Below are 25,675 nucleotides of genomic sequence, written 5' to 3' on the forward strand. Positions count from 1 at the left end.
ATCGCTCTCTTTCCTATTCCCCTCCTCAGTCACCTGTGCAAATGTAGTTGCCTAGGATACAAAGTACTTTCTAACCCCTACACTCTTGCAATTTCTGTCCATTTTACTGTTATTGCTCTCCCTCTCTCTTTTTCTCCTTCCTGGTTTACAGGTCTTAAATATACTTAGTCCTCCTATATTTTCTGAATAAAAGGGCTCCAACTTCTGTACAAGTGCCATAAAATAAAACGCAACATCCCCTCTAGAGTGACTGGTGAGCTATTCAATTTCTAGTGCTAATGTCCCCCAAAATGCACCCAGTACACAGGGTAAAGTGTTTGGCAAATGAGTAGAGAAAACTTAGGGTTGTGAGGTCATTTTATGCCTGTTTTGCTGAGAACTTATCGACCATTTTAGTCTTGATTCTATGAGAATGTACACAATGTATACTGTATAGTGGGCTATTACAAAATTATTCAAGCCGTGATGACTCTCCAACACATGCTAGCATGAAAAGTGGATGTAAAATGATGATGTAAAGCATTATATAAATGTTCATCCGTATTTAGTTAACTGAAAATAAAACAACTTCTCTTATCTTTTCAATTACAAATAAACACAATCATCCAGCAATTAGCCAGGCACTTCAATTTGTTATTCAGTAGCAGGCTGTAAAGGAACAAAGACAAGGAATCCACATCTTACATCAGCCATCACAACAAAACTAAGTCTCTCCATTAACATTTTTATACTTTGCAAAGCAAACATAAAACAACATTTCTCCCCCATCACATTGTTACAGGATATATTGTGATAATAGTCAGGAAAATTAACATTCAAACCAAGATATTTACAATAATAATGATGATAATATATGTAAACAAATTGTCAATTTTTTGCTATTTTATGATAGAAAACATTTTACGAATTATTGAAGAAAAGAACGTACTGTTAAGGAAAACATGATCTTAAACACAAGACATACCCTAAGTAAAATGCAAAATATATCTTAACCCTTTAGCATTCAGATTACTCTGTCACATATAATGCGTATTTAATAAGATTATCTTGAATTAATCATGTATTATCTCATAGCTTTGAGATTTTGATGGTGTGATGGTCTATTTTTAGGATGACATTGTAAGGTAGATGTGAAAGGCTTGATCAGACAAGTTTCAACAATAAAACAGGTAGATTATTTTGGCCAGATATGGTTGGTTTAGATGCTAAAGGGTTAAACTACACTAAAAACAAATGGCACACAAATAAAGAGGAGAGAGGTTGTTTTTTTTTGTTTAAGATTTAATATAGTAGAAATAATTTTAATATTTAGTGATATTAACTATGCAGCCAAAATAATAACACAAATGGAAACTAAAACAAGGTTGATGGCTTACCCAAAAGATTTGATTTTACAGTGATAGATAAATGAGTGGCCCCTTTTAATATTTCAAGTGCTTTACTGTGAGGTACATTAATAAAGTTGACACCATTTACTTCTAAAATCTGAAACGAAAAGTAAACAAACAAAACAGTATTACCAAGTTATAAATCCTCATCATCAGAAATATTTCATTTATAACCAAAATATCTCATTCAGAGAATATTTGAAAGATGGAAACTGTGTGGAATCCCAGTGTGTGTGTGTGTGTGTGTGTGCAAGCATGTAAATGTCTTTGTCTGTTCGTGTCCCCACCACCACCACTTAATAGTCAGTATTGGTTTAATTATGTCACTGTAACTTAGTGCTTTGACAAGAAAGCCCTGTAGAAGTACCAGACTTTAAAAATATTACTGGGATCGATTTGGTCAACTAAAAACCTTTCCAGGCAGTGACCCAACTTGACCACAGTAACAAATAAAAGATAAAGGGTATCAAATTTAAAAAGTAAGGGGTTACATAGACAAATAATACTATCATACCTGGTCCCCTCTTTTCAGACCAGCATCATAGGCTTTTGATCCTTTCTCAACCTGTGTTACAAAGATTCCAGCACCTCTTTCTAGTCCACCAATAATGAGAAAATTTAAAATCTCTTCTCTGGTTGCTCGCGTTAGTGTTACTGTTCTTGGGTGTGCTTTGCTGGAACATGCTAACTCCAAAAGATGCAGTTGACTATTCATTTTCTGAAAAGTATAAAAGTAAAGATATTACACAATCATCAAAAATTATCAAAAGTGCTTAAGGCAAATTTAATTTCAATTAAGGTAATCCTTTTGGCTTATATTTTTTATAATATTTCTAGGTACTGAATAGATACCTATTCAAAGTTACCAATTAATTTTTATTTTCAATCATAGCTCTATTTCACCAGCAAAGATATGGATCAAACACAAAACAATATCAGGTTATATTGTGAAAAACCAGACTTGATTGAGCAAGTATATCTATAATCAAAAGCATTCCTCTTATGACCATTCTGTCTTATTTATCCTTCAAACATCATAACTATGTTATTTTGGGTGTCCTTTCTTTTTGAAGACCAAGTTGAGGGAGATTTGGTTGCTATTTTTAGAAAATGCATAATGCTTGTTGGCTTGAGCTACAGCTGTGTGGTCAAAATTGTTTCTAGTAGATGTACAAGGCTGGAAATTTGGAGGAGAGAGTTGCATTCATGCACTAAACTGATACTCGGATGGATGCAAGGCAAAACTGATCTTGGTGAGATTTGAACTCAAAATATAAAGAACCAGAAAAGTGTTGCAAGGCATTTTATCCAATCTTCTAACAATTCTGACAATCTTCTCCATCCCCTTCTGTACATTTAAGAATTTCGCAAATATCCATTAGAGGTAATACTACACCAATAAGTAGCAGAATAAGATAACACTGACAAAGACAATGATACAGCTTTACAGTATTAATATCTTAATGCAGCTTAGAAGTATTAAATGTTAGCAGAAAAAATCATAGCATTAAAAATTTATACAATGAAATTTTCTTTATAATATTCTTTTGTATTCTTCAATAATTTTAGAATAGAGTCAAACATCTGTGGATGATGAAACCATGTCTACAAGAAAAATATTTTTCATACCACTTGCAGATTCCCAAGTTTAGTAGATCTTATAATTGATATGTATTCTACCTTCTGTTGTTAGATATAGCTTTATAAGCATTTTATGGTCGGTGAATATGGAACTGGTTTCACAGATAAACTGTCTATGTAGCTCGTGTTCTAGAAACATATATGTGAATTTAACACAAAGTACTAATATTTTGAAAATTATACATTAAACCTTACAACCTCATGTCATCTCAATCACCATCATCATCATTTAACGTCCATGTTCAAATGATGATGATGATTGAGATGACATGAGATTGTAAGGTTTAATGAATAATTTTCAAAATATTAGTACTTTATGTTAAGTTCACATATGTTTCTATAATACGAACTAGATAGTTTATCTGTGAAACAGGTTTCATATTCACCAACCATAAAATGCTTATGAAGCTATATCTAACAGAAGGATCATCTAAAATAATAATGAGCATAGTGTTTTTATATATTTATGCGTATATATATATATATATATGATGTACATATATATTTGTCCAAAATCACGCAGTAGGAGGGAGTGAGAGAAAGAGTAGTATAAGTGAAGGGAGAGGAGAGAAAATCATAATTCAGTGAAGGAAAAGTAGTGAGAGAAATAGCCATGACCGACAGGGAGTGTGAGAAAGTAATAGCAATAAGAAAGAAGAAGTGGTAAAGAGAGCATCATGTTCACCGTTTCCTATTTGTATTCACCCCACTTTGTCGTATGGTTAACACCATATAGATTTCTGGTGCATCCAAGTTAAGTACCATATTCATGTGAATTCAATAGAACTCACTTGAATCTTAATTGCTTATATATATATATATATATATATATAATATATATATATATATATATATAAGCAATTAAGATTCAAGTGAGTTCTATTGAATATATATATATATATAAATATATATATATATTGTAATGAAGGAAATATAACAAAGTTAACAATCGAATATGTATTCTTTATTCAAACATAAGACCTTGGGAAAGGTTCTTCTTGAAATAAATATTAACATGATTATCATTGAAAAGAAAAATTAGTTAGAAACTGTTGATACTATCATGTCCAGCACATCCTACTACATTATATATGCCTGCAGAGGTTTTCCTATAAAACAGGGTTAGAGGACATTCAGACGAATCATTTCATAAGTGAAATGCTTTGTTTACATTTTACAAAGATCATTTGCTCTAATATTTCAGCTCCAATGTGTGTGTGTGTGTGTTTACAGTATATAGTGTTTGTTATCAGTTCCTGATAATTTTAGTTGACCCAATGAGAGGTATACTCAATGGGACCCAGATCATACCATTTGCAGATTCCAAAGTTTAGGAGATCCTGTAATTGCTATGTATTCTACCTTCTATTTCCACCCCCTACATGACAGTAATATTCATAATGATTACCCTGTATAGATTTTCTTATAATAACTCTCTTAAAAATAAATTGACGTAAACAGGATATCAATCAAGATATGTAAATGAATTGAATTTTACCATTTTTGAAGGATATTTAAATATAGATAAAACTTTTAGTACTATTGAGATTAATTGATGAAATATATTTTCTTTTGATTATAAAAGTGAATGAAATTTACCTCTTGGACCAATAAATTTTCAAATTGCTCCAAAAATTCACACATAACTGCATCCATTTCAAAATCATTGAAATGATTGTTCACCCACAATAACACCACTCTGGCAACCTGGAAAAGTGAAGAGACAAGATGGGTTATTAATGAAATACAATGAGCAATGTTTCTTAAATGTATTTTTAACAAAATCATAATTTATTTAGTAAAATTCAGAACAATCTTTGAAGAATCTTTTAGTAACAAGCATTACACATTATTATGGTTAATGTTGTAAAAGTATGTGATCACATCGTGTGACCAACCAGGCTATCAGATGTTGCTACACATTGCTAAACAATGTACTTTTGCATTGTTTTAGCCTGCAAATGATACCACCCCACTGGCTAAGTGAGTGAGCCCACATTCCTCCCTGATCGTAAGGGGAATTGGAGCAATTTATCTCTTTCATCATTCAACAATGACTTAAAGACAGTGTTATAATAATTTTTACCAAAAATGAAGCTGTTTTACTCCAATAATCAGTACAGAACTGATCACTTAAATGATCATAATATGTATGAAAGTGGAACTATGGGGGAATATTTTGGTGTGATACGTTATGAGGCAGTGATCAGATGATCCTATGAGTGTGGGGACCATAAACATCTGAATAAGAAAAATGTAAGTTTTCGATTTGACCTGACAATATTTTGTGGAAAACTCAAACAAACTGTTTTAAAAATACTAGTACTGTAAATTCTCAAGTATAGTATGCCCTTGAGTATAATACGCAGGGGATTTTTAGGGGGTTGTACCTCTGAAAAACCTAAACCATGTGTATAATACGCACCCCTTCTCTAACTCGAGTCGTGTGTAATTAAGCCAGCAGCACCTAGTTGAACAAACACTTCCACGCATGCGTAATACAATAATGGTGATGTTCTATGAGAATGTAAATATGTTTGCAAATTGTTTTTGTTATATGTTATTCTGTGTTCTGAATACTTTTATTTTAATAAATGTTGCTTACTACAAGTTATAGATGATTCTCTTATAACTTCATTGCTTTCAGGCTTAGCTTAAGGTATTTTCGCACCCAACATCACAATATGCGTCTGAATAAACATTGCCGGACAGCAAATAGAGACTCGGACATTGCTTAGAAAATATTTTTCATTTTTAACCTTGTTTATAGTACACATTAGGGATTTTGACCTTTACTTTTTGGGGAAAAATGCAGATTATACTAGAGGATTTACGGTATACAGTATTTGGTTAGTGTTCATTTTTAACTTATAAGGATTAAAATATAGAGACACAGTAGATTTGAAAAATATAAACAAGAAATAACCTTCATCTTGAGATTGGATTTTCCAAGTTCATTATTGTTGAACCAAGACAATAACTTATTGGCCAGAAATGTTGGACTACTGAGGAATGTACGATATGTTAAAAGGAAGTCTTCAACGTAGGTAGGGTCGACTGAAGAATTTTCCTCCTCAATTAAATGTTGCATCAGACGTTCAGAAGTCCCCTGAAGTAGAAAATACAGAAAAATAAGATTAAAACAACAAGATTACAGTTTAAACAGGTTACTTTTTTTAAAATTGAATACAAAGAATAAAGGAAGCTAGTTACAGATGTTAAAAAAAAAGTGTTTTATTTTTTTTTTAACATCTGTATATATAATGCAATGGCCAATTGAATGGCACTGAACATAAGGCAAACATAGGTAAAAATGTTAAGGCACATGGCCTTATGGTTATAGTATTAAGCATGCAATTATAAGGTCGTAGGTTCAATTCTCAGACCAAGCAGCATATGGTACCCTCAAACAAGGCACTTTATTTCATGTTACATCTGATCTACTCTCAGGTAAAAATGTAAAGGCACATGACCTAATGGTCAGGTTAGTGTAAAGCTCACAAACATAAGGTTGTAGGTTCAAACATAGGGTTGTAGGATCAGAACCCCAGATTCTAAGTACTTGATAACAGTGTGACCACTATTCTTCCTACTTGAGGCTACCAAGCTAAAAATTTACAGCAGCCTGCTAAAAGAGTTAATTTGTGACAAGCAATCAGGAAAACTGAGTGCATAACGAATCCTTATCTGAATATCTTTCGTATCTTTAATATTTGAACAATCACAATCATAGGCAGGAGGAGAGAAATTTAAGCCAGATTAAAATGAATTGATAATAAAGAATAAAATGAACTGATAATAAAAAAAAATAGGCTTCAGTTATTGATATCATCATCATCCTTAATGACATTAAATTCTGAATGGAGATAAACTAAAACTACTATTTCAATGTAGAATATTTCGAGCACACACAAACAGTCATTAGTTAATTTCATTTAACATCTCTTTTTTCATACTAGCATGGCCTAAAGAGATGTGAAGATTGGGGGGGGGGGGACTGAAGCAGGATTTTTTATAGCCAGATGTTCTTGTCACCAACCCTTATCTGCCTTTTCAAATAAGGGAATTTTTTTTCTTTTTTTTTTTATTCTAGAGGAATTCTAAAGTACAGAGGTAGCAGACAATGTGTTGGCAAGAAATATCAACAAATGTCACAGGCTGAAACTCAGCCACCAGCCAGGACTCCACCATTTGTAACTGTAGCTCAATGTAGTTTATAAATGTCCACACAAACATATGTATGCACGCACACTCCCATCATATTGTAACTTCTCGCACAACCACCCTTTTATAACAATAAATCTGTCCTGCATACTTTAACATCTCACCACACCTTGAACATTCTTTTGCTCTGTGAATTATGAAGCAAGCTCACTAGTGCTGGTGGTACCTAACACACCCAGTGAAATAGTCGGTTAATCAAGCATATACAATGCAGGGATTAAGAGGACTCTCTAAAATTGCTGAGGACATGACAACACTAGTGCTAGCGCTACAAAAAATTGCACCCTGTATGCTTTATAAAGTGGTTGGTAGCAGGAAGGGCATCCAGCCATAGAAACCAAGCCACAACTGAGATACTGGAGGAGGATATGGTTCTCTGATCTGTGAGAGCCTGTTGAACTGCACAATCCATGCCAGCATGGGAAATGAATGTAATAATAATAATAATGAAATTATTGTATACAGTGCTCAGGTGCACCACAACTTGTCAAAAGTGCGTATAAAGTATATGCAGTAATATACAAATGTCTGGGAAGTGAACAGTGTATGAGTCAGATACATGCTTGCATGTGTATGGAGGGGAGAAAATCAGGTGTAGTGTTGGCGAATCTCAGGAAGCATGGAAGTTTTGAAGGATAAAGATGACGATGATGATATGGAGTGTTTCTTTCACTTTCCATAAAACAAATACCCCCAAGGAAAAATTTCCAGGTACACAAGTAGAGAATAAAGTACCAGCAGTTGAACAAACAAACACAATAACTAAAAAGATAGGTTAAGTTTAACAAATACATCACCTAGTATAGTCAAATAATCATTAGAGAACTCTTTCTTTAACACTTTTATGCTAGATTATAGGCTAAAATAGATTATTATTCAATTATTAAATATTACACACACACAACCAATTCTATGTTCTAAAATTATATTAGAACAGTCAGCAAGGCTAAATCTTTACCAACAAGCTATAATTATCACTAAATCAATTCTCTATTCACCCTTTTATATTTTGCTTGGATTCGACTGATTGGAGGTCATGACGACCTCTCTTATATTCATTATTTTGTCTTGATTTTAGTAATTTTTTTCTTCTTTTTATATTTGTATTTATAAATCTTAACTTTTTGGATCTGTACTTCTAATATTGCAAGATTAGAAAACATAGTAATAAAAAAAAAAGTTTAAATAAAAATATTTATAGATCGATAATAAAAATACAATACTTAAAATTTAGTTTCTGAATTTTTGGAACTTACAAAAGATGGTGGAGGTTAAACAAGAAACCAAATTCACATTCTAATTCAATGTATCCTTATCATTTTTTTCTTTAAAGTAGTTTGAAGAAGATTAAGAGATTAACATTAGGAACATGCTTTTTATCTTAAAATTTATTTCAATTTTATGGCATTTCCAAATAATATTCTTCCATCCCAGGTATCTTTTTCCAACACAAATACAGTTCTTGTTATGTAACAGTAATCCATGTTCGGAAGCCAGTAATAAAAACAAAAAGCTAAAGTAGTATGCCCTTACATAATATAACAGTCAAAGGAATAATATGAGCAGAATGAGGAAATTAGATCCAACAACCTCATATACAAATTTATCTGACAAGCCTATATAGACACATAGACTAGTCAGATAAATTAGTGTGTCTGTTTATATAAGTGTGTGTGTGTGTGTGAGTGAGTGAGTGAGTGAGTGCACGCATGCACAAACAAACATCACCAGATTGACTCGGTAAATGCAATTAGCTTTGAAATTGCACTTATCAAAACATTGTATTTAACTTTCTCATGTGGAAAATGATAGATGGCAGAGCTATCACTGAATTCCTTATCACAGAAGCAGCACAAAATTACAGTAACTGCAAAGTTTGTTTTATCATTTTATCATTTAACATGCCCTACTAATAGAACAATATAAACCAACCATTGTCCATAACAGACAGAAAGTCGGGGGGAAAAAATGCAAATAAAAATAGCATCATATCTACAAGAGGTGGTGTATTCTGTAAATGCACAAATATGTAAAAATGTATCTAACAAAATTTATTTCTGAGTGAAGAACAACACAAACTATGAGAATGAGATGAATAAATAATCTAATTTGATCTTTTCAGTTATAAGAGAAGTGATTCTCTCTGTTTCAAAATCTCCATTAAGTGACATTTTAAAAAGTTCAATCTCACTTAAAATTGCAATGTTTTCATCTTGTACAATATATATATATATATATATATATATATATATATATATATATATATATATACATATATATATGCACACACACAGTAAATCCTCGAGTATAGTCCGCCCTTGAGTATAATATGCAGAAGATTTTTATTGGGGGCTGTACCTCTGAAAAACCTAAACCTTGTGTATAATACGCACCCCTTCTCTAACTTGAGTCAAGGAGGTCTACATAACGTCCTTGGTTTGTAAAAATGTATACGGTAACGTCCTTTATTATTATTGTATATATAACATAATGCAAACGTGTAGCTTTTTTGTGCATTTTGTTTGCAGAAAATAAAGAAATAACAGTAATAACATTTAATAAATGTTGCTTATTGCAAGTTATGGATGATTTTTTTATGACTTCATTGCTTTCAGGCTTAGCTTAAGGTATTTTCGCGGCCAACATCACAAAATGCGTCTGAATAAACATTGCCAGACAGCAAATTGAGACTTGGACATTGCTTAGAAAATAATTTTCATTTTTAACATCATCTACAGTACGCACTAGGGATTTTGATCGTTAAATTTTAGGGAAAAAATGCAGATTATACTCAAGGATATATATATATATGTACACTCACACACACACACCATATATTCATTAAGAAAATTTTTCTCTATGCAAATCTGCTAATGCCACATCTCACAGTGACAACTCTGGTGTAAAATAAGTTAATGGAAATGTAAAGTTAGTTGTACAATTTTGAATTCGCACAGACATAAATATAGTGTAATAATAACTTGAGTTGGAAATCACAGTTAATTCAGATGACAACAATAAAATGAAGTATTAATGGAAGATTAAATGATTACAGAAATAACTGAATGAAATAAGTTATTCTTACGCGGATAACAATATGTCCCTTTCTGTTTAAACCATCTAATACACGGTGTTCAGTAACCATGACAACCTGGCCTTGTTCCTCATGTTTTCTTGTGTTTTCTTCACCCTGGTATAAAAATGAAAGTCTACCTTAGTAATGATGATGACAATGATGATGATGATGATAATACAGTGAAAAAAAACTTTTTTTTTAATATAATAAATCAGAGACAAATGCTGATATATAAACAACAAAAGAAAGAACAGATTTTTGTCAACCTGACAGAACATACCTCATGTAAGATATTATAATATTTATCTTGTGCAATGCAGACAAATTGGCAGTCATCAACTTTGGTTACCATGACACCATTATTCAATTGTACATCCAGAGAAGGAGAAACACCAAAACTAGAAAAAGAGAGAGAGAGAGAGAGAAAATTGATTTATATAAATAAAACAAAATTCTGACAACAATAAGTGAAACTTAAACAGAAATCGATTTTTTTTTTCTCATATCCATTTACCATAACTAGCATGAGTGGAATAGTTGGAACAACTGTTTTACACAGTTGGATGCAATTCCTGTTAAACCAATTCAACCATGAAATACGTGTGAAACTCGTTTTGTCATTCAAACACAGAGAAGCAGAGTTACGTTCCTTGACTAGATTAAGGTTTAGGTAAAACATAGGTACATGGCCGTATGTACATAGGTACATAAGGCAAACATAGGTAAAAACGTTAAGGCACATGGCCTTATGGTTATAGTATTAAGCACGCAATTATAAGGTCGTAGGTTCAATTCTCAGACCAAGCAGCATATGGTACCCTCAAACAAGGCACTTTATTTCATGTTACATCCGATCTACTCTCAGGCAAAAATGTAAAGGCACATGACCTAATGGTCAGGTTAGTGTAAAGCTCACAAACATAAGGTTGTAGGTTCAATTCCCTGACCAAAAAGCACATTGTACCCTTAAACAAGATATTTTATTTCAACATGCAACAATATACTCAATTGAAAATAAGAAGCAATAGCAGCTGGGAGTTCAACTTGTAGCAGACTGGCACATCATCCGAGTTCTGTATTCTCAGTTGCTTTACAGGAGCACTCCATCGGTTGCGACGACGAGGGTCCCAGCTGATACAATCAACGGAATAGCCTGCTCTTGAAATTAACGTGTAAGTGGCTGAGCCCTCCACAAGCACGTGTACCCCCAAAGTAGTTCTCGGGAAGATTCAGCATGACACAGAGTGTGACAAGGCCGGCCCTTTGAAATACAGGTACTACTCATTTTTGCCAGCTGAGTTGCTTATATGCTTCTAACACTGGGAGAAGTTAAATGTTGATGATGAAGATGATGTTCATTTGTCCTAACATTTATTTTTCCATACTAGCATAGGCTGGACACAGACTTATTTGAAGCAGGATTTTACAGCCAGTTCTTGTCACCAACCCCAACTGAAAGTGCAGAGTAATCGGTTAAAATGTCAACAAGAAATGTCAATACTATCACTGTTTTGTTCAACTAGTAACAGGCTATGGAATATCTAAGCATACACTTACACTTGAATACATATTATCAATGCCTCATTTTTATGCCCATTTTTCCATATTAGCATGGATTAGACAAATATATCCTCGAAGCAATTTTTTACAGCTTGATGCTCTTTTCATTAATCCTTACTGGTTTTTCAAGTGAGGTAACTTTTATTTCGCAGTTTTCCAAAGGCACTAAACTAGCAGATAATTTGTTGACATGATATGCAACAACATCACCCTTTGCAGCTGAACAATTTGCAGAGAAGTATGAAAGTAAACATGTGCACGTGCAATAAGCTTCTTTCAGTCTTTGTCAATGTAATATGTGCATTTCATAGATTTGAACCTAACATTACAGCCAAGCATACTAACTTCAATGAACGAGTAAATGATATATAAATTTTTTTTAATTTGGATTTTGTATAACATTTTTATACATTGAATTTGTTTCAAAGGTAAGACAAGACAGCAATCTTAGCAGTATTATGATTGATAGTCTGTTTTTGTTTAAAGACATGTCAGATGTCAACAGTTTGTTATGGAGCTAAAAGGGATGTCTGATTAAATAGAATGAAAAATGCCAGGAAAATGTTTAGAAAAAGACAGGTAAGTTTTAGGTAAAAAAAAATACTTAGATATGATTTTTCACATACCTGTTTCCCATTGCTAAAATCTTTTTGTTCCCCTCTAAGTATGTAATTTCTACTTCTCCATTGAGAATCACAGACCAAGAGTCGAGCATTTCTCCATCTTTCATTACTTGAGTGCCAGCCTCCTTTACTTGTGCATAAACCATGACTGCACACAGAGCCCGCCGTGTGGCCAGTGTCATGTTTGCAAAAGCCTGTAAAACAAAAAGGAATGGTAATATAGATAGATATATGTAGCCACAACAATAACCAAATATATATGATAACATCAAGAAAAACAATGAGCAATTAATTAAAATTCAACCTCCTGAAGTTTTTAACTCTTATAACATGGCTACATCACTATTGCTAGTAGAATAGAAAAACATTAATTTACATAACGATGGGTGTAAGTAATTTCCTTTGGTTTGACACTAGATATTCTAATCAGAGCAAAATAAACAACTGACTGTAGATGGGGTATGTTACTGAAGAGACTGAAGGTGTACTGTATGTGGCAAAAGTAAAGAAGTGTGTGTGTGTGTGCATATATATATATAGAAAAACAAAAAAGAAAAAAGGCCTTGATAGGTATATAAGCAACAAACAAGTGTATTAGTTTGAAAATGAAAAAGTCTATTGTTTTCAGCCTATGCTCTTCAACAGAAAGGAATGAGAAATAAGCTAAGAGAAAATGAAAAAACGTGTAGAGTTCAGCAACCCATATATATGGGCAGGAGTGGCTGTGTGGTAAGTAGCTTGCTAACCAACCACACTGTTCCAGGTTCAGTCCCACTGCGTGGCACCTCGAGGCTACTAAAGCCTCAAGCTGACCGAAGCCTTGTGAGTGGATTTGTTAGACGGAAACTGAAAGCCCATCGTATATATATATATATATATATATATATATATATATATATATGTGTGTGTGTGTGTGTGTGTGTGTATATGTTTGTGTGTGCCCCCAACATTGCTTGACAACCAACGCTGGTGCCTTTTATATCCCAGTAACTTAGTGATTTGGCGAAAGAGACTGATAGAATAAGTACTAGGTTTACAAATTATAAGCACTGGGGTCACTTTGCTCAACTACAGGCAGTGCTCCAGCATGGCTGCTGTCAAATGGCTAAAATAAGTAAAAGAATATATATATATATATATATACACGAGAGAGAGAGAGATGAAGGGATTTCTTTCATATGAGTATCCTGAAAAAAACTATAACGTAAAATTCTTATTTGGCACAAGGCCAGTAATTTTGAGAGATGGGGAATTTGATTACATTGACCCCATTGCCCAACTAATACTTATTTTATTAACCCCAAGAGGATGAAAGCCAAAATCAATCTCAGTGAAATATAAACTCAAAACATAAAGGTAGACGAAATACCACTTATCATTTTGTCCAGTGTGCTAATGATCCTACCAGCTCACCACCTTACTATAGAGTAATATTAGTAACACTGATGGGATTCTTAACTGTTTGATGCTTTCCTTGGCTTTTAATATTTGTTAAATAATGTTGCTAGTATCAACAAAACCTAGAAAAATTGAATACACAGGACTGGACTGGCTCCTGTGCAGGTGGCACGTAAAAAACACTATTTGAGCGTGGCCGTTGCCAGTACCGCCTGACTGGCCCTCGTGCCGGTGGCACGTAAAAGCACCCACTACTCTCTTGGAGTGGTTGGTGTTAGGAAGGGCATCCAGCTGTAGAAACTCTGCCAGATCAGATTGGAGCCTGGTGCAGCCATTTGGCTCGCCAGTTCTGAGTCAAACTGTCCAACCCATGCCAGCATGGAAAGCGGACGTTAAATGATGATGATGCTGATGATGATGATGAGTGTAGAAAAAAGAAAAGAAAGATTAAAATTCCCATCTCTAACAATGGACACAGAATTTTAAATGCCAGAATCTCTAGTGCCAAAATCTAAGTTAAATATCAGTTAACTCTTTTTCAACTTTTCATAGTGTATCTGACTTAAAAGATTATTATTCATGGTATGAGATAAAATAAATAAATAATAAAAGTAAAATTAAACATCCTTATTAAATATGCACAGAAATGACACATCAACAAGTGGTAGCACATTTTAATGACCACATGAGATAATAAATTTGACAGAACAAAGGGATAATTTGCCATTATCTTTAAACACCCACAAAACCAATAATTTAGCATCACTTTTCCATGCTAGCATGAGTCAGAGTGTATGGAGGCAGATTTTTTACACCCAATGGTCCTTCCTGTAGCCAACACTCGTTTATTTCTAAGCAAGGTAATATTTCACCATGCCCAAACATGATCTCACAGAATATTGGTTTCAAATTTTGGCACAAAGCCAGCAATTTCAGGGGGTGAGTAAATCAGTTGCATTGGCCCTAATGTTCAATTGGTACTAATTTTATTGATCCCAAAAGGATGAAAGGTGAAGTCAACCTTGGTAGGATTTGAGCTCAGAACATAAGGATGGATAAAAATAAAGGCACTAAGCATTTTGCCAGGCCTGCTAACAATTCTGCCACCTCAAAGAATATTGGAAATGAATAACACTACTTACATGACAGTCACATGGTGTCAAGAAAAGGAGAGTCAAACACAGAGTTTACATCTACCAAATCCATTCACAAGGCTTTGGTCAGCCCTAGGCCATTACAGAAGACACTTGCCCAAGGTGACATGCAGTGGGACTGAACCCAGGACCATGTGGTAGGCAAGCAAACATCTTACCACACAGCCATGCTTTACAAAATCTTAACTCAAAAATATAAATTTTCAAAACTACCAAATTAAATATTTTCCTACTCTACTCAACATAATTTCCACCGCTTTTACTCTTTTACTTGATTTGGTCATTGGACTGTAGCCATGCTGGAGCATCACCTTATAGGGGTTAGTTGATCAAATGGCACTCAGTACTTATTTTAAGCCTGCTACTATTTCTACTACTCTCTTTTGCCAAACTGCCCAGTTAAGGATCGTAGATAAATTGGCACTAGTTGTCAAATGGTGAGGGGGCAAAAATATACACACATATACCCACATGTAAACACACAGAGACATATTATATAGATGCGCACGCGCGCACACACACACACACAAGCTTCTATACAGTTTCCATTTACCGAATTCCCTCAAGGCATTGATAAACTTGGAGATATAGTACAAGATGTTTGTCCAATATGCTGCACAGCGGGACTGAACTCTAAACCACAAGGTTGTGAAGTGAGCTTCTTAACCACGCAGCCATGCCTATGTAGAATGTTGGATTAGAGTCTCAAATAAGACAAGTTATATTAATGGAATCTTCTCAATTTCTTTCTAATTATTTTCTAATATGTTGTAAGTGAACCAAAAGTATTTACTTTTTTTTGAAGAAAATTGGCACCATTTCATAAAATATGCTAATTACTAACAAGAATTTTTCGTCTTGATTGTTAAAAAGCCCCAGAGAGTAGTGGTTACAAAGCAAAGAACCTGTAATAATTTGTTTAAATGGATTTGAATTTTTGAGAAATAGTTAATCAGGAACAGGCGTTTATAGAAAACGTGTAATCTATGAGTTGGGTGGATGCCAATCTCGGGTCAAAGTGATCAAGTCAAATCATTGATTTTCAAACAGATTTACTACAACTACCAATTATCAGAGGAAAATACACAAAGAAAAAAAAAAATTTTTCAATGTGTTTTATGTAATTTTGGCAACTGTTTCACACAATCTTACAAAGAGTTCTTGAAAATGAAAGTGCAGTTTTTTTTCTACAACGCTGCTGTAAATGTTAAAATAGAAAGAGAATGTGTGTTCAATATAACACGGAAGATTAATACCATCTGAATATATTTTTTATATAAATCAACCCCACTGCCTTTATCCTTGGCAATAATCAGCAATTTAAAAGTATATCTTACCCCTATACTGAATACTGCAGTAAATCAAGCAAGCGCTAATTATACATAATTCAGTTATTCATAAAACTACGAGAGAGAGAGAGTTCGTGTGTGTGTGTGTGTGTGTGTGTGTGTGTGTGTGTGTGTGCGCGCACGCACATGCATATGCATGCACACACACACACATTACACTTTTTATCTTTTCCTTGTTTCAGTCATTGGACTGTGGCAATACAGAGGCACAGCCTTGAAAAGTTTAGACAAACAAATCAACCCCAGAACTTCTTTTAAAACAAAAATTTGTTGCCCATTTTCTCAGTCACTCTTGCTGAACAGCTAAGTTATAGGGGTGTAAAAATGGAAAAAAAAAACACCAACTGTTAAGCAATGGTGGAGGGATACATACACACAAACACACAACAGGCTTCCACACAGTTTCCATATGCTTACAAGGCATTGGTTGTGCCCAGGGCTATAATAAAAAACACTTAAATGCCATGCAGTGAGACTGAACATGGAATCACATGGTGGCAAAACAAGCTTCTTAACCATACAGACATGCCGGTGCCTATATAGCCTAGTTATTTTACACCCATTTTTCCAAGTGTAAGTGGGTTAGACCGACATTCCTAGCAAAGAGCCCACCACCTGTAGTCCTTTATCATATCCTTGATGACGTTAATTATCCCACAATCAGCTTTTGCCACTTTGTCACATGCCTGCAGGCCACATTGTTTGGAATACTTGACACCTTTTTCACCCAATCAACATACTAGCACATTAGAGTTGATTCCCCTTACATCTGGTTTTCCTCTCAGTTAACCTGTGATCCCTCATTCACGCATGCTAACATTACACACCTAGCACAACAGCTCACCTTAGCAAATCCTCTGTACTCTCAATATTTATGTTTTGCTATCATGCAATACCATAGTTCATACAAAAGTATCTTTCACATAAAGGGTAAAGTTCTATATCGCCATTAAAATTAGTAACTCCCTGAACAGTTTTCACCCTGTATTTACTCTGGCTACTACACTTTCACAACATTTACTTCTGATTAGGTTGCCTATGCAACAGAAGTTTTCAAATGCTTTTAACCCTTTCGTTACCAACCCGGCTGAAACTGGCTGTGGCTCTGTAGTACAAATGTCTTGTTTTCATAAGTTCTGAATTAAAATCTTCCACCAAACCTTAGTCCCAATTTATGTTCTTAACACTAGCTGAATGATGACTAAGTTATTTTACTAAATTCTATGTTATATTTAAAATAATTGAAAGAAACACAGAGCATCTCAAAATAAATATGGTAACGAAAGGATTAATGAGCTTTATGAGCAGTTTCAAAAATTTCATGAGTATACCCTCATACATCTACTACATATGAAGTATTACTTCTCTGTCAGTTTCCTATAACCCTACCATTACTTTTATGCACTCACAGTTTACATAGGATTCATAGTATAGAGTGCCTTCATATACCTTTTCTGCATATCAAGAATCACTTACCATTTAGCAATAGAGTTCTGTATTCTTTCTTGCTAACTTTAACTCTTCATTAGAAGTTCCTACCAACAATCAGTTTAATTCTTCTTTTATAGCTCTGAGAGCCATAATAAATAGGAACGGGCTGAGAACTGAACCTTAATGAACGCCAATCTGTATGTTAAATTGCTCACTGATCTCATTGCTAACTCATCTTGCTGACAGTAACTGCATACTTGCATAGTTCCTGCAAGACATTCATCTACATACAATTTTTGCAGCAGCTACCAGACTACAAAGCATGCTACTCTGTCAAGGGTCTTCAGGACTACAAATGCTAGTTATAGAAGTCTTCTTTTAGCTAAGGGCTTGTCCTGCAGTTGTCTTGCTAAAAAGAAGGCATTAGTGGCTCCCTAACTTGGTACAAATCGAAGTTGTATGTCATCTAATTCACTCTTAATTAGCTGAGCTATGATGTTCTGCCATGTTTAAAGTTAGTCAATCAATTTGATGCTTCTGATCTATATATTTTGTGCTTCCTTAGTTGCTTCCTTCTACAGAATCTTTTTGGCTCTTGTAACAGTTGACAATGCAGCTGCTCTGCCAATCATTAGGCAAAGTACTTTTCTACATTACCCGACTGACTATACAGTTAACTCATATCTTACTTAGCCAAATATTTTTACTATCTCTGACTATCCTTGAAAGATCTGCTGCTTTTACACACACAAATACACACAGAGTCAAGAAATGCAGAATGGCTGTGCTGCTGAAATAATCTAAGAGTTCAATAGACTTGTAGATCTGGAAATTTGCATATAAATTATTGGAATAAATATTTGAATTATCTTCTCAATGGTGAAATGAAATAGTCAGGTTAACAAAAACATGCAGTGAAACTATTCTTGCCTGAGGGCAACAACATCTTGACAACATAATAACAAGGATATTAATCATATTGCAATCATTAATTCAACATTTTAGCTTCACAGCTGCTAAAAGCACAATGAAAATTCTTTTCTTGTTTTACTTTATGCTTTTATAATTTACAAAGCATAAATAATTTAAATCATTTGCTTCAAATTTCTATCTTGTCTTATTCATTAAAGATCTTTATTTTGGTATATTATTAAAAGAACAAAAAAAAGGAAGAAATATTTACAGAAAAGTGTCTCATAAAATCCAAAAGTGTTTCAATATCATCTTCAGTCCTCTTGTCTGGATCTTTCTTCAGACTCTCGTATACAATATCTCGTGCTGTATAGAGCTGGAAGAGAAAACAAGAAAGTATATAAAAGACCATTTAACAATTGTAAAATAACAAAATCAAGAAATTAACAATAGATGGTCTGAAAAAATCTCAAAGACACCAAATCCTACAAGGAAATTAGTTGAAAATTAGAAAAAACAAATGAGGAGGGAAAAATTAATATGAAAATTATAAAATGACTCAAGTTTACATTCTGGTCTGTGTTCTCTCTACATAGAGAAATCTATAGAAATTAAATATTATCAAGATAATGACCCTCAGTTTATCATTAACCTTTTAGCATTCAGATTACTTGGTCAAATGTAGTAGTTATTAACATTGTTTTGAATTAATCATGTATTACCTTGTAGCTGTGAGATTTCAACAATGTAATTATATATTTTAAGAATGACATTGTAGGATAGGTGTAAGAGGCCAAATCTGGCTAGCTTGAACATAAAACATGTAGACTATTTGGGTTGGATAAGGCCAGTTTGAATGCTAAAGGACTAACATGACCAACTGTTATCACTGCTGGGCTAATAAGCTGTTCCTACCTTAGTACCTAATTTAAACATAGGGACTTTTTCTGTTTTGGAAGAAGAGCAGAGCCCATGACATTTCACAGGATTCAATAATATGAAGGGTAAAGGGAGGAACTATGACTGGCTATCCTAAGTCTAGAGAACTGATTCAAATACTTGCAACAGATTCAACTCCGCTAAAGGTACTCAAGAGCAATATGTTGGTGTTAAAGCAGACACCAATAAAGTCTACTACCCAAATAACATGGTGAACCTGATAGACCTGCATGGTGTCTATCAACCCAGCTACACTTAAAATGAATGATTGGATCAACCTGAGGCTACAGTAGAAGGTCCTTGCCCAAGGCACTACATAGTGAAATTGAAACCATGGGATTGTAATGCCAATTTCTTAAATGCATGGTCATTCTTTTCATGCAGGTAAAGTTTTAAAGTTTTGCCCAAAGAGCTCAAAAATTCATATTATTGAATTGCGTGTATACTGCAAGTTCTTTGACTAAACCCTAATCAGCTACTGGACCTTTTTTTTTCCTCCTATCAGGAATGCAGATAAAACACAATCAATAATGTAATACTTACAAGTTTCAAATTAGTACATAACAGTAATTAAATATTGATTATTATAGTTATCATAATTAGGAAATGCATCAGGTAGTAAACACCTAGTTATTTGACTATCAGTTCATATACAGCCATGAGGATATCTGAACTCCTAATGTAAGAGTAGGGCAAAATATATCAATAAGTTATTATAATTAGGTCAGTAAATAATTCTAGTAATCTAAAAAGAACCAACTGATCATGCAATCATGTACAACATGGAATTTCCTAAATTATTAATGAAAAACTAGTCAAATAAAAGCATAGTATTTTATTAGAAATATTTTTTTGAATCATATGGAATTCATGAAAAGAATCTAGGGAAAAGGAATTTCTAACATATTAACAACTGTATACATACTAGCTAGTCAGTCTAAGAATTCTTATTGAAAACAAAAAAATTTTCAGTAAAACTAATCACATCACAAAATTACATGAAGGTGTGTGTATTAGTAGACTGAAAATTACTGGAAAATAGGAACTTTTTGAATACATAATATAAAATTCTGATATAACTCTAAGGCATGTAATGAAAGGTATAGAAATCTTTTATTTGAACCTGATCAAAGTGAATGGGAGCGTGTGTATGCGTGTGTTAATGCACATGTGATGTATGCTATTGGAGCTGTTAATGTAGTTGACTGCTTTCCACTTTAACTCTTTCCAATCCAAAACACCTGAGACTGTATAAATCTTGTTTGAAATCTGTATTCCTACTTGAAAGAATAATATCAGGTTTCAATAAGTAAATTACTCTATTTCAAATACCAGCTTAATATACCTATAAATAACTTTATTATTTTTCTAAATCACTTGTAAGAAATAAATTAGTTTAGTGAACAAAGATTTCACTTTAAACGTTACTAAGAAAGAACCCTGACTTCTATTTCTATTTAGTTAAGTTTCTCTATCAAACGCTAAAGCCTTTTTATTTTTACATATAAAATATAAATGCAGAAGCATTGAGAGATATATAATTATATCATTTATCAGTGTATTGCAAAGCAAATGTAACTATACATAAGAGCTCGTAAAATACTAAGTTAAAACTCTCTTACATAGAAAAAATGCTACCAGCAGGATTTGAACCATACATTTTCAGTGACCATGTTGGACATGCTAACCAACTGCACCAATGTAACCTTTGGGCTCTCTTCCAATAAATTGGAAGCTTAAATCTAGAGTTTTGTTTATTTCTGTGTTCTAGCTTTCATGAAATTTGTTAGTTTCTTCTACGGATATACACTTTAAAAGAATTATTTACATATGTATACCTGCATCCAGGTGCTATTTTTGATAAATTCACTTCTGACTTGTTTCCCCTTGGAGCAAATCAAATGGCCTTTTAATTAATATGACAGTGTTTTAAGTATTTGAGCCAGCAAACTTCAACTTATTTCAGTCCATTAGTGTAACATTCTATCAAGGCTACAAGGCAAACAAAGCCTCATTATATACAATTAAAGTTATGCTATACAAATGACACAGAATATCAAATAGCAAACTGTAGTGCAGAACATATAACAAGCTGTATCTGACATTTGCTTATTAAAATAAGCCGAGATCTTAAAACTTGATTTTGTCATGTTTCCTTCCACCTCGTTTAAAGAGAGAATTGTAACCCTCATCTCAAAATCTTAGTTCTTTGCAGCTGGCATGACACTATTTTGATTGCAACTAATTGTCAAGTGTCAAATGAATGACGTGCATAACAAAGAACAAACTGTTAGATTCAGTTGTATAGAACAGATAGTTTGTTTAATGCAGCTTTTGCAGTGGTTTTGCTGCAAAGATAGCAAGCCATATGGTAACAAGCTTCATCACATAACTAGGTTTAGATCTTCTTGTAATTATTTTTCAACATTCCAGATTTAATAAAGTACCAGTAACCTACAAATGCTTATTTATTACCTTCAAAATTGGCTACACCACTAAGTGGAATGGAAAGAAGTAACCTATTTCATGTAAATAATTCTTTTAAAGGTTACTTTGGTGCAGTTGGTTAGCATGTCTGACATGGTCACTGAAAATGTATGGTTCAAATCCTGCTGGTAGCCTTTTTTCTATGCAAGAGAGTTTTAACTTAGTATTTTACAAGCTCTTATGTATAGTTGCATTTGCTTTGCAATACACTGATAAATGATATAATTATATATCTCTCAATGCTTCTGCATTTATATATATGTTAATATTTTCCATTAAGCTTTGTTCAAATACAATATATTTCTTTATTATACCACTAAAGGATATACAGAAATGGGGTTATGATTAGAGAATGTTAACATGTTCTGGGTTGTATAATAATGGTCCAATATTGAAATTTGTAGGGAAAATTGCTATATAAATGTCTGATCAAAAAATATGAATAATCACTTGTCTAACAATGGTGAAAATAAAATAATTGATATGTTTTGGCTGAGAATGTGTGCTTCTTAAAGAAGCAAACTATTCAACAGTAACATACCTGAAGAATAGTTGACAAGGAAATACTGAAAAAGCCATTTTGCAAATTGAAGAGCAGAAAGTGAGAGAAAGAGAGAGACAAACAGTCAGACAGATGAAAGGAATGTATCATGTTCATAGATATTTTAACTTGAGAAGTTAAATAATTATACTACTTTTGAAAACTAGTTGTCTTTCAGCAAGGCATGAAGGTCCATATCCCTAATTTTTCATTACCTTTTAGGGAAAAGGGGTGAGAGAGAGAAAGAGAGATATAAAATTGATACTGAATCACAATTCAAACTTGTTAACTTGATTACGCAACCTGATGGTTTACAGAACTGGATTTGAATCATTTCACATGAACTCTATATTTTAAATTCACCAACAATATGAAGGTTTCATATCACAATATCTATTAACCCTTTAGCATCTAGATTATTCTGTCAAAATGTAATGCTTATTTATCCACATTGTTTTGAATTAATCATGCATTACTTTGTGGCTTCAAGATCTCAGTGATGTGATTGTTTATTTTTACAATGACATTGTAGGGTAGGTGTGAGATGTTGGATCTGACCAGTTTGAACCATAAAAGTAGAATATTTTGGCCAGATATGGCCAGTTTAAATGCTAAAGGGTTAAAAGGAGAAATGACTGTTACAGGTATTCACCAGGAAATAATATCAACCTAAAACATTTTTAAAATTCTAAACACAAAATAAGTTTGTATGGTGTCATAACTTTTGTATGTTTGAAATATCATGAAGTATTTATGAGCTTCCTTCGTTAGCTACTCCTATTAATCAATTAGGAAATCAACCTCAGAAGAATAAAAATTACTATATTAACTAAGGTTGGGCTTGAAATAGAATTACAGGCTCCGAGCATATAGTGAACATCATACCAATTCTGACATCTGAAATCTTAGCCAACAACAGGATATATTCATGATTTTAAGTAGAACATGACACTTATGACAAAAACTTTAGTGAACACCCTAAAATATGTGTTGGTGGTGCATGTTTTACAAGTTAGTCATGATATATAAAAATACATAAAAAGATCTATATTAGTAAAGTAAAATCTTTGTCATGAATATAACTAATAGAAAGTGGTAACTATGAGTGACAAAATGAAATTTAATCTGAAAAGGAAAGAGAGAAATATCCATAAAAGTCAAATTAGAATTGAAGACACTGACCATTTTCATGCCAGCAGAACTCATTAAAGAATAAGTAAATGCTTAATTTCTTAATTAATTAATTAAATATCAAGATTGTTTAAGATTATAAAATTAACTGACAGAAAAAGTACTTCCCCAATTTAAAACATTTTCAAATAAAACAGTTATTTTATTATTATTCTATTGAGTTACTGACATATTTTATTTTAGTAGTGTTATATGTGTGTACATTTGATAGTATATCTTTCCTACTCTAGGCACAAGGCCTGAAACTTTTGAGGCGGGGGAGCAGTCGATTAGATCGACCACAGTATGACCCCGAAAGGTTGAATGGCAAAGTTGACCTTGGCGGAATTTGAACTCAGAACGTAACGGCAGACGAAATACCTATTTCTTTACTACTCACAAAGGGCTAAACACAGAGAGGACAAACCAGGACAGACAAACGGATTAAGTCGATTATATCGACCCCAGTGCGTAACTGGTACTTATTTAATCGACATCCAAAAAGATGAACGGCAAAGTTGACCTCGGCGGAATTTGAACTCAGAACGCAGTGGCAGACGAAATGCTGCTAAGCATTTCGTCCAGCGTGCTAACAATTCTGTCAGCTTGCCGCCTTTACAGATGAAATACCACTAAGCATTTCACCCGGCATGCTAACATTTCTGCTAGCTCGCTGCCTTTGATAGTATATCTGTGCCTCTTTGTCTCTCCACTGAATTCAGATGTTTAAATATTAAACATAAGTGCACATGAAATGTAATTTGAAATACCTGCATAAAATTATGTAAATGTTTAGAACAGAAATGAGTGTTTTCTTTTTTTTTTTTATCTTTTATGTTGGCTACAATATGATTATGAAATCATTGTGATTGGTGTAGTGATATAGACCTGGTGGCAGTAAAACTATTGTAACAGTTAGGAATCACAATATCCAACCAGCTTCACATTACAAAGGACGAGAAAGTATTCAAGATGCCAGCAATAGAACAAACTTTCAGGATGCAATAAGTCAGTTTAGGCTTACGTGTTGTAGGACATGCTAGGGAGAAAGTGCAAGAAAGGGTTGAACGAGGGGAAAAGGAGTGAGAGAAAACTGGATAAAAAAATGAGGGAAAGACAGGAAAAAAAAACAATGGAATAACAAAATCAGATTTGAGAAAATAAAAAAAAAAAAACAAGAAGAAATCAAGACAATGTGCCAAAGAAAGGAAAGTGAAAGGAGAGAGAAAGAAAGATAAAAGGAAAATAATATGAGACAAAGGTAGGGTATAGAGAGAAGGAAACCAAAAAGAGAGAATATATAGAAAGGCAATCTAAAATACCCAATGCTGATATAATACAACTAGAACAGAGTGTTTTGCCAAGGGACATGAGAACTAACTACAACCAGAGAACACCATTATGATCAGGAGAACCAGAGGAATAATACACAGTGTACTATAACAAAACACAAACTAATATATAGATAAAGAGGAACAAATTAATATTTATTTTCAGTTGTTTACTTCTTTTTGTTGCTTATATGTAAGGCTTTTATTAACAGGTACAATCTTCATTAAGACTTAGTAAAGATATATATATATATATATATATATACATATAGTATTCTAGATCCACTTCGGCTGATTTGATTTTACAAATTGGTTTTACACACAAATTAGGGGATAACCTAAAATGGCACTCATCAGAAGGGCTGGTATGGAAAGTATCTTCCATCTTGGCACTATCTCAATTGCAAAACTGTTCGGTAAAAATCACCTGAAATGGATCTACAATACTGTA

General features: G+C 33.4%; 1 protein-coding gene across 24 annotated transcripts in view; it reads right to left on the bottom strand.

Moving 5' to 3' along the window:
* The window catches only part of LOC115211100 (rap guanine nucleotide exchange factor 6), a 508,151-nt gene that overhangs the window by 58,413 nt on the left and 424,063 nt on the right, over window positions 1-25,675 (bottom strand). For all 24 annotated transcript variants that reach the window (XM_036502519.1, XM_036502517.1, XM_029779996.2 and 21 more), the window contains 8 exons: window positions 19,028-19,132; window positions 12,516-12,706; window positions 10,610-10,727; window positions 10,339-10,443; window positions 5,956-6,138; window positions 4,629-4,736; window positions 1,903-2,106; window positions 1,377-1,485 (listed from right to left, as the gene is read on the bottom strand). In XM_036502519.1, coding sequence (XP_036358412.1) covers window positions 1,377-1,485; window positions 1,903-2,106; window positions 4,629-4,736; window positions 5,956-6,138; window positions 10,339-10,443; window positions 10,610-10,727; window positions 12,516-12,706; window positions 19,028-19,132 — 1,123 coding nt within the window. The remainder of the gene's footprint in view (window positions 1-1,376; window positions 1,486-1,902; window positions 2,107-4,628; window positions 4,737-5,955; window positions 6,139-10,338; window positions 10,444-10,609; window positions 10,728-12,515; window positions 12,707-19,027; window positions 19,133-25,675) is intronic.

The sequence above is a fragment of the Octopus sinensis genome, linkage group LG4 (assembly GCF_006345805.1).
Source record: "Octopus sinensis linkage group LG4, ASM634580v1, whole genome shotgun sequence".
Taxonomy (NCBI): domain Eukaryota; kingdom Metazoa; phylum Mollusca; class Cephalopoda; order Octopoda; family Octopodidae; genus Octopus; species Octopus sinensis.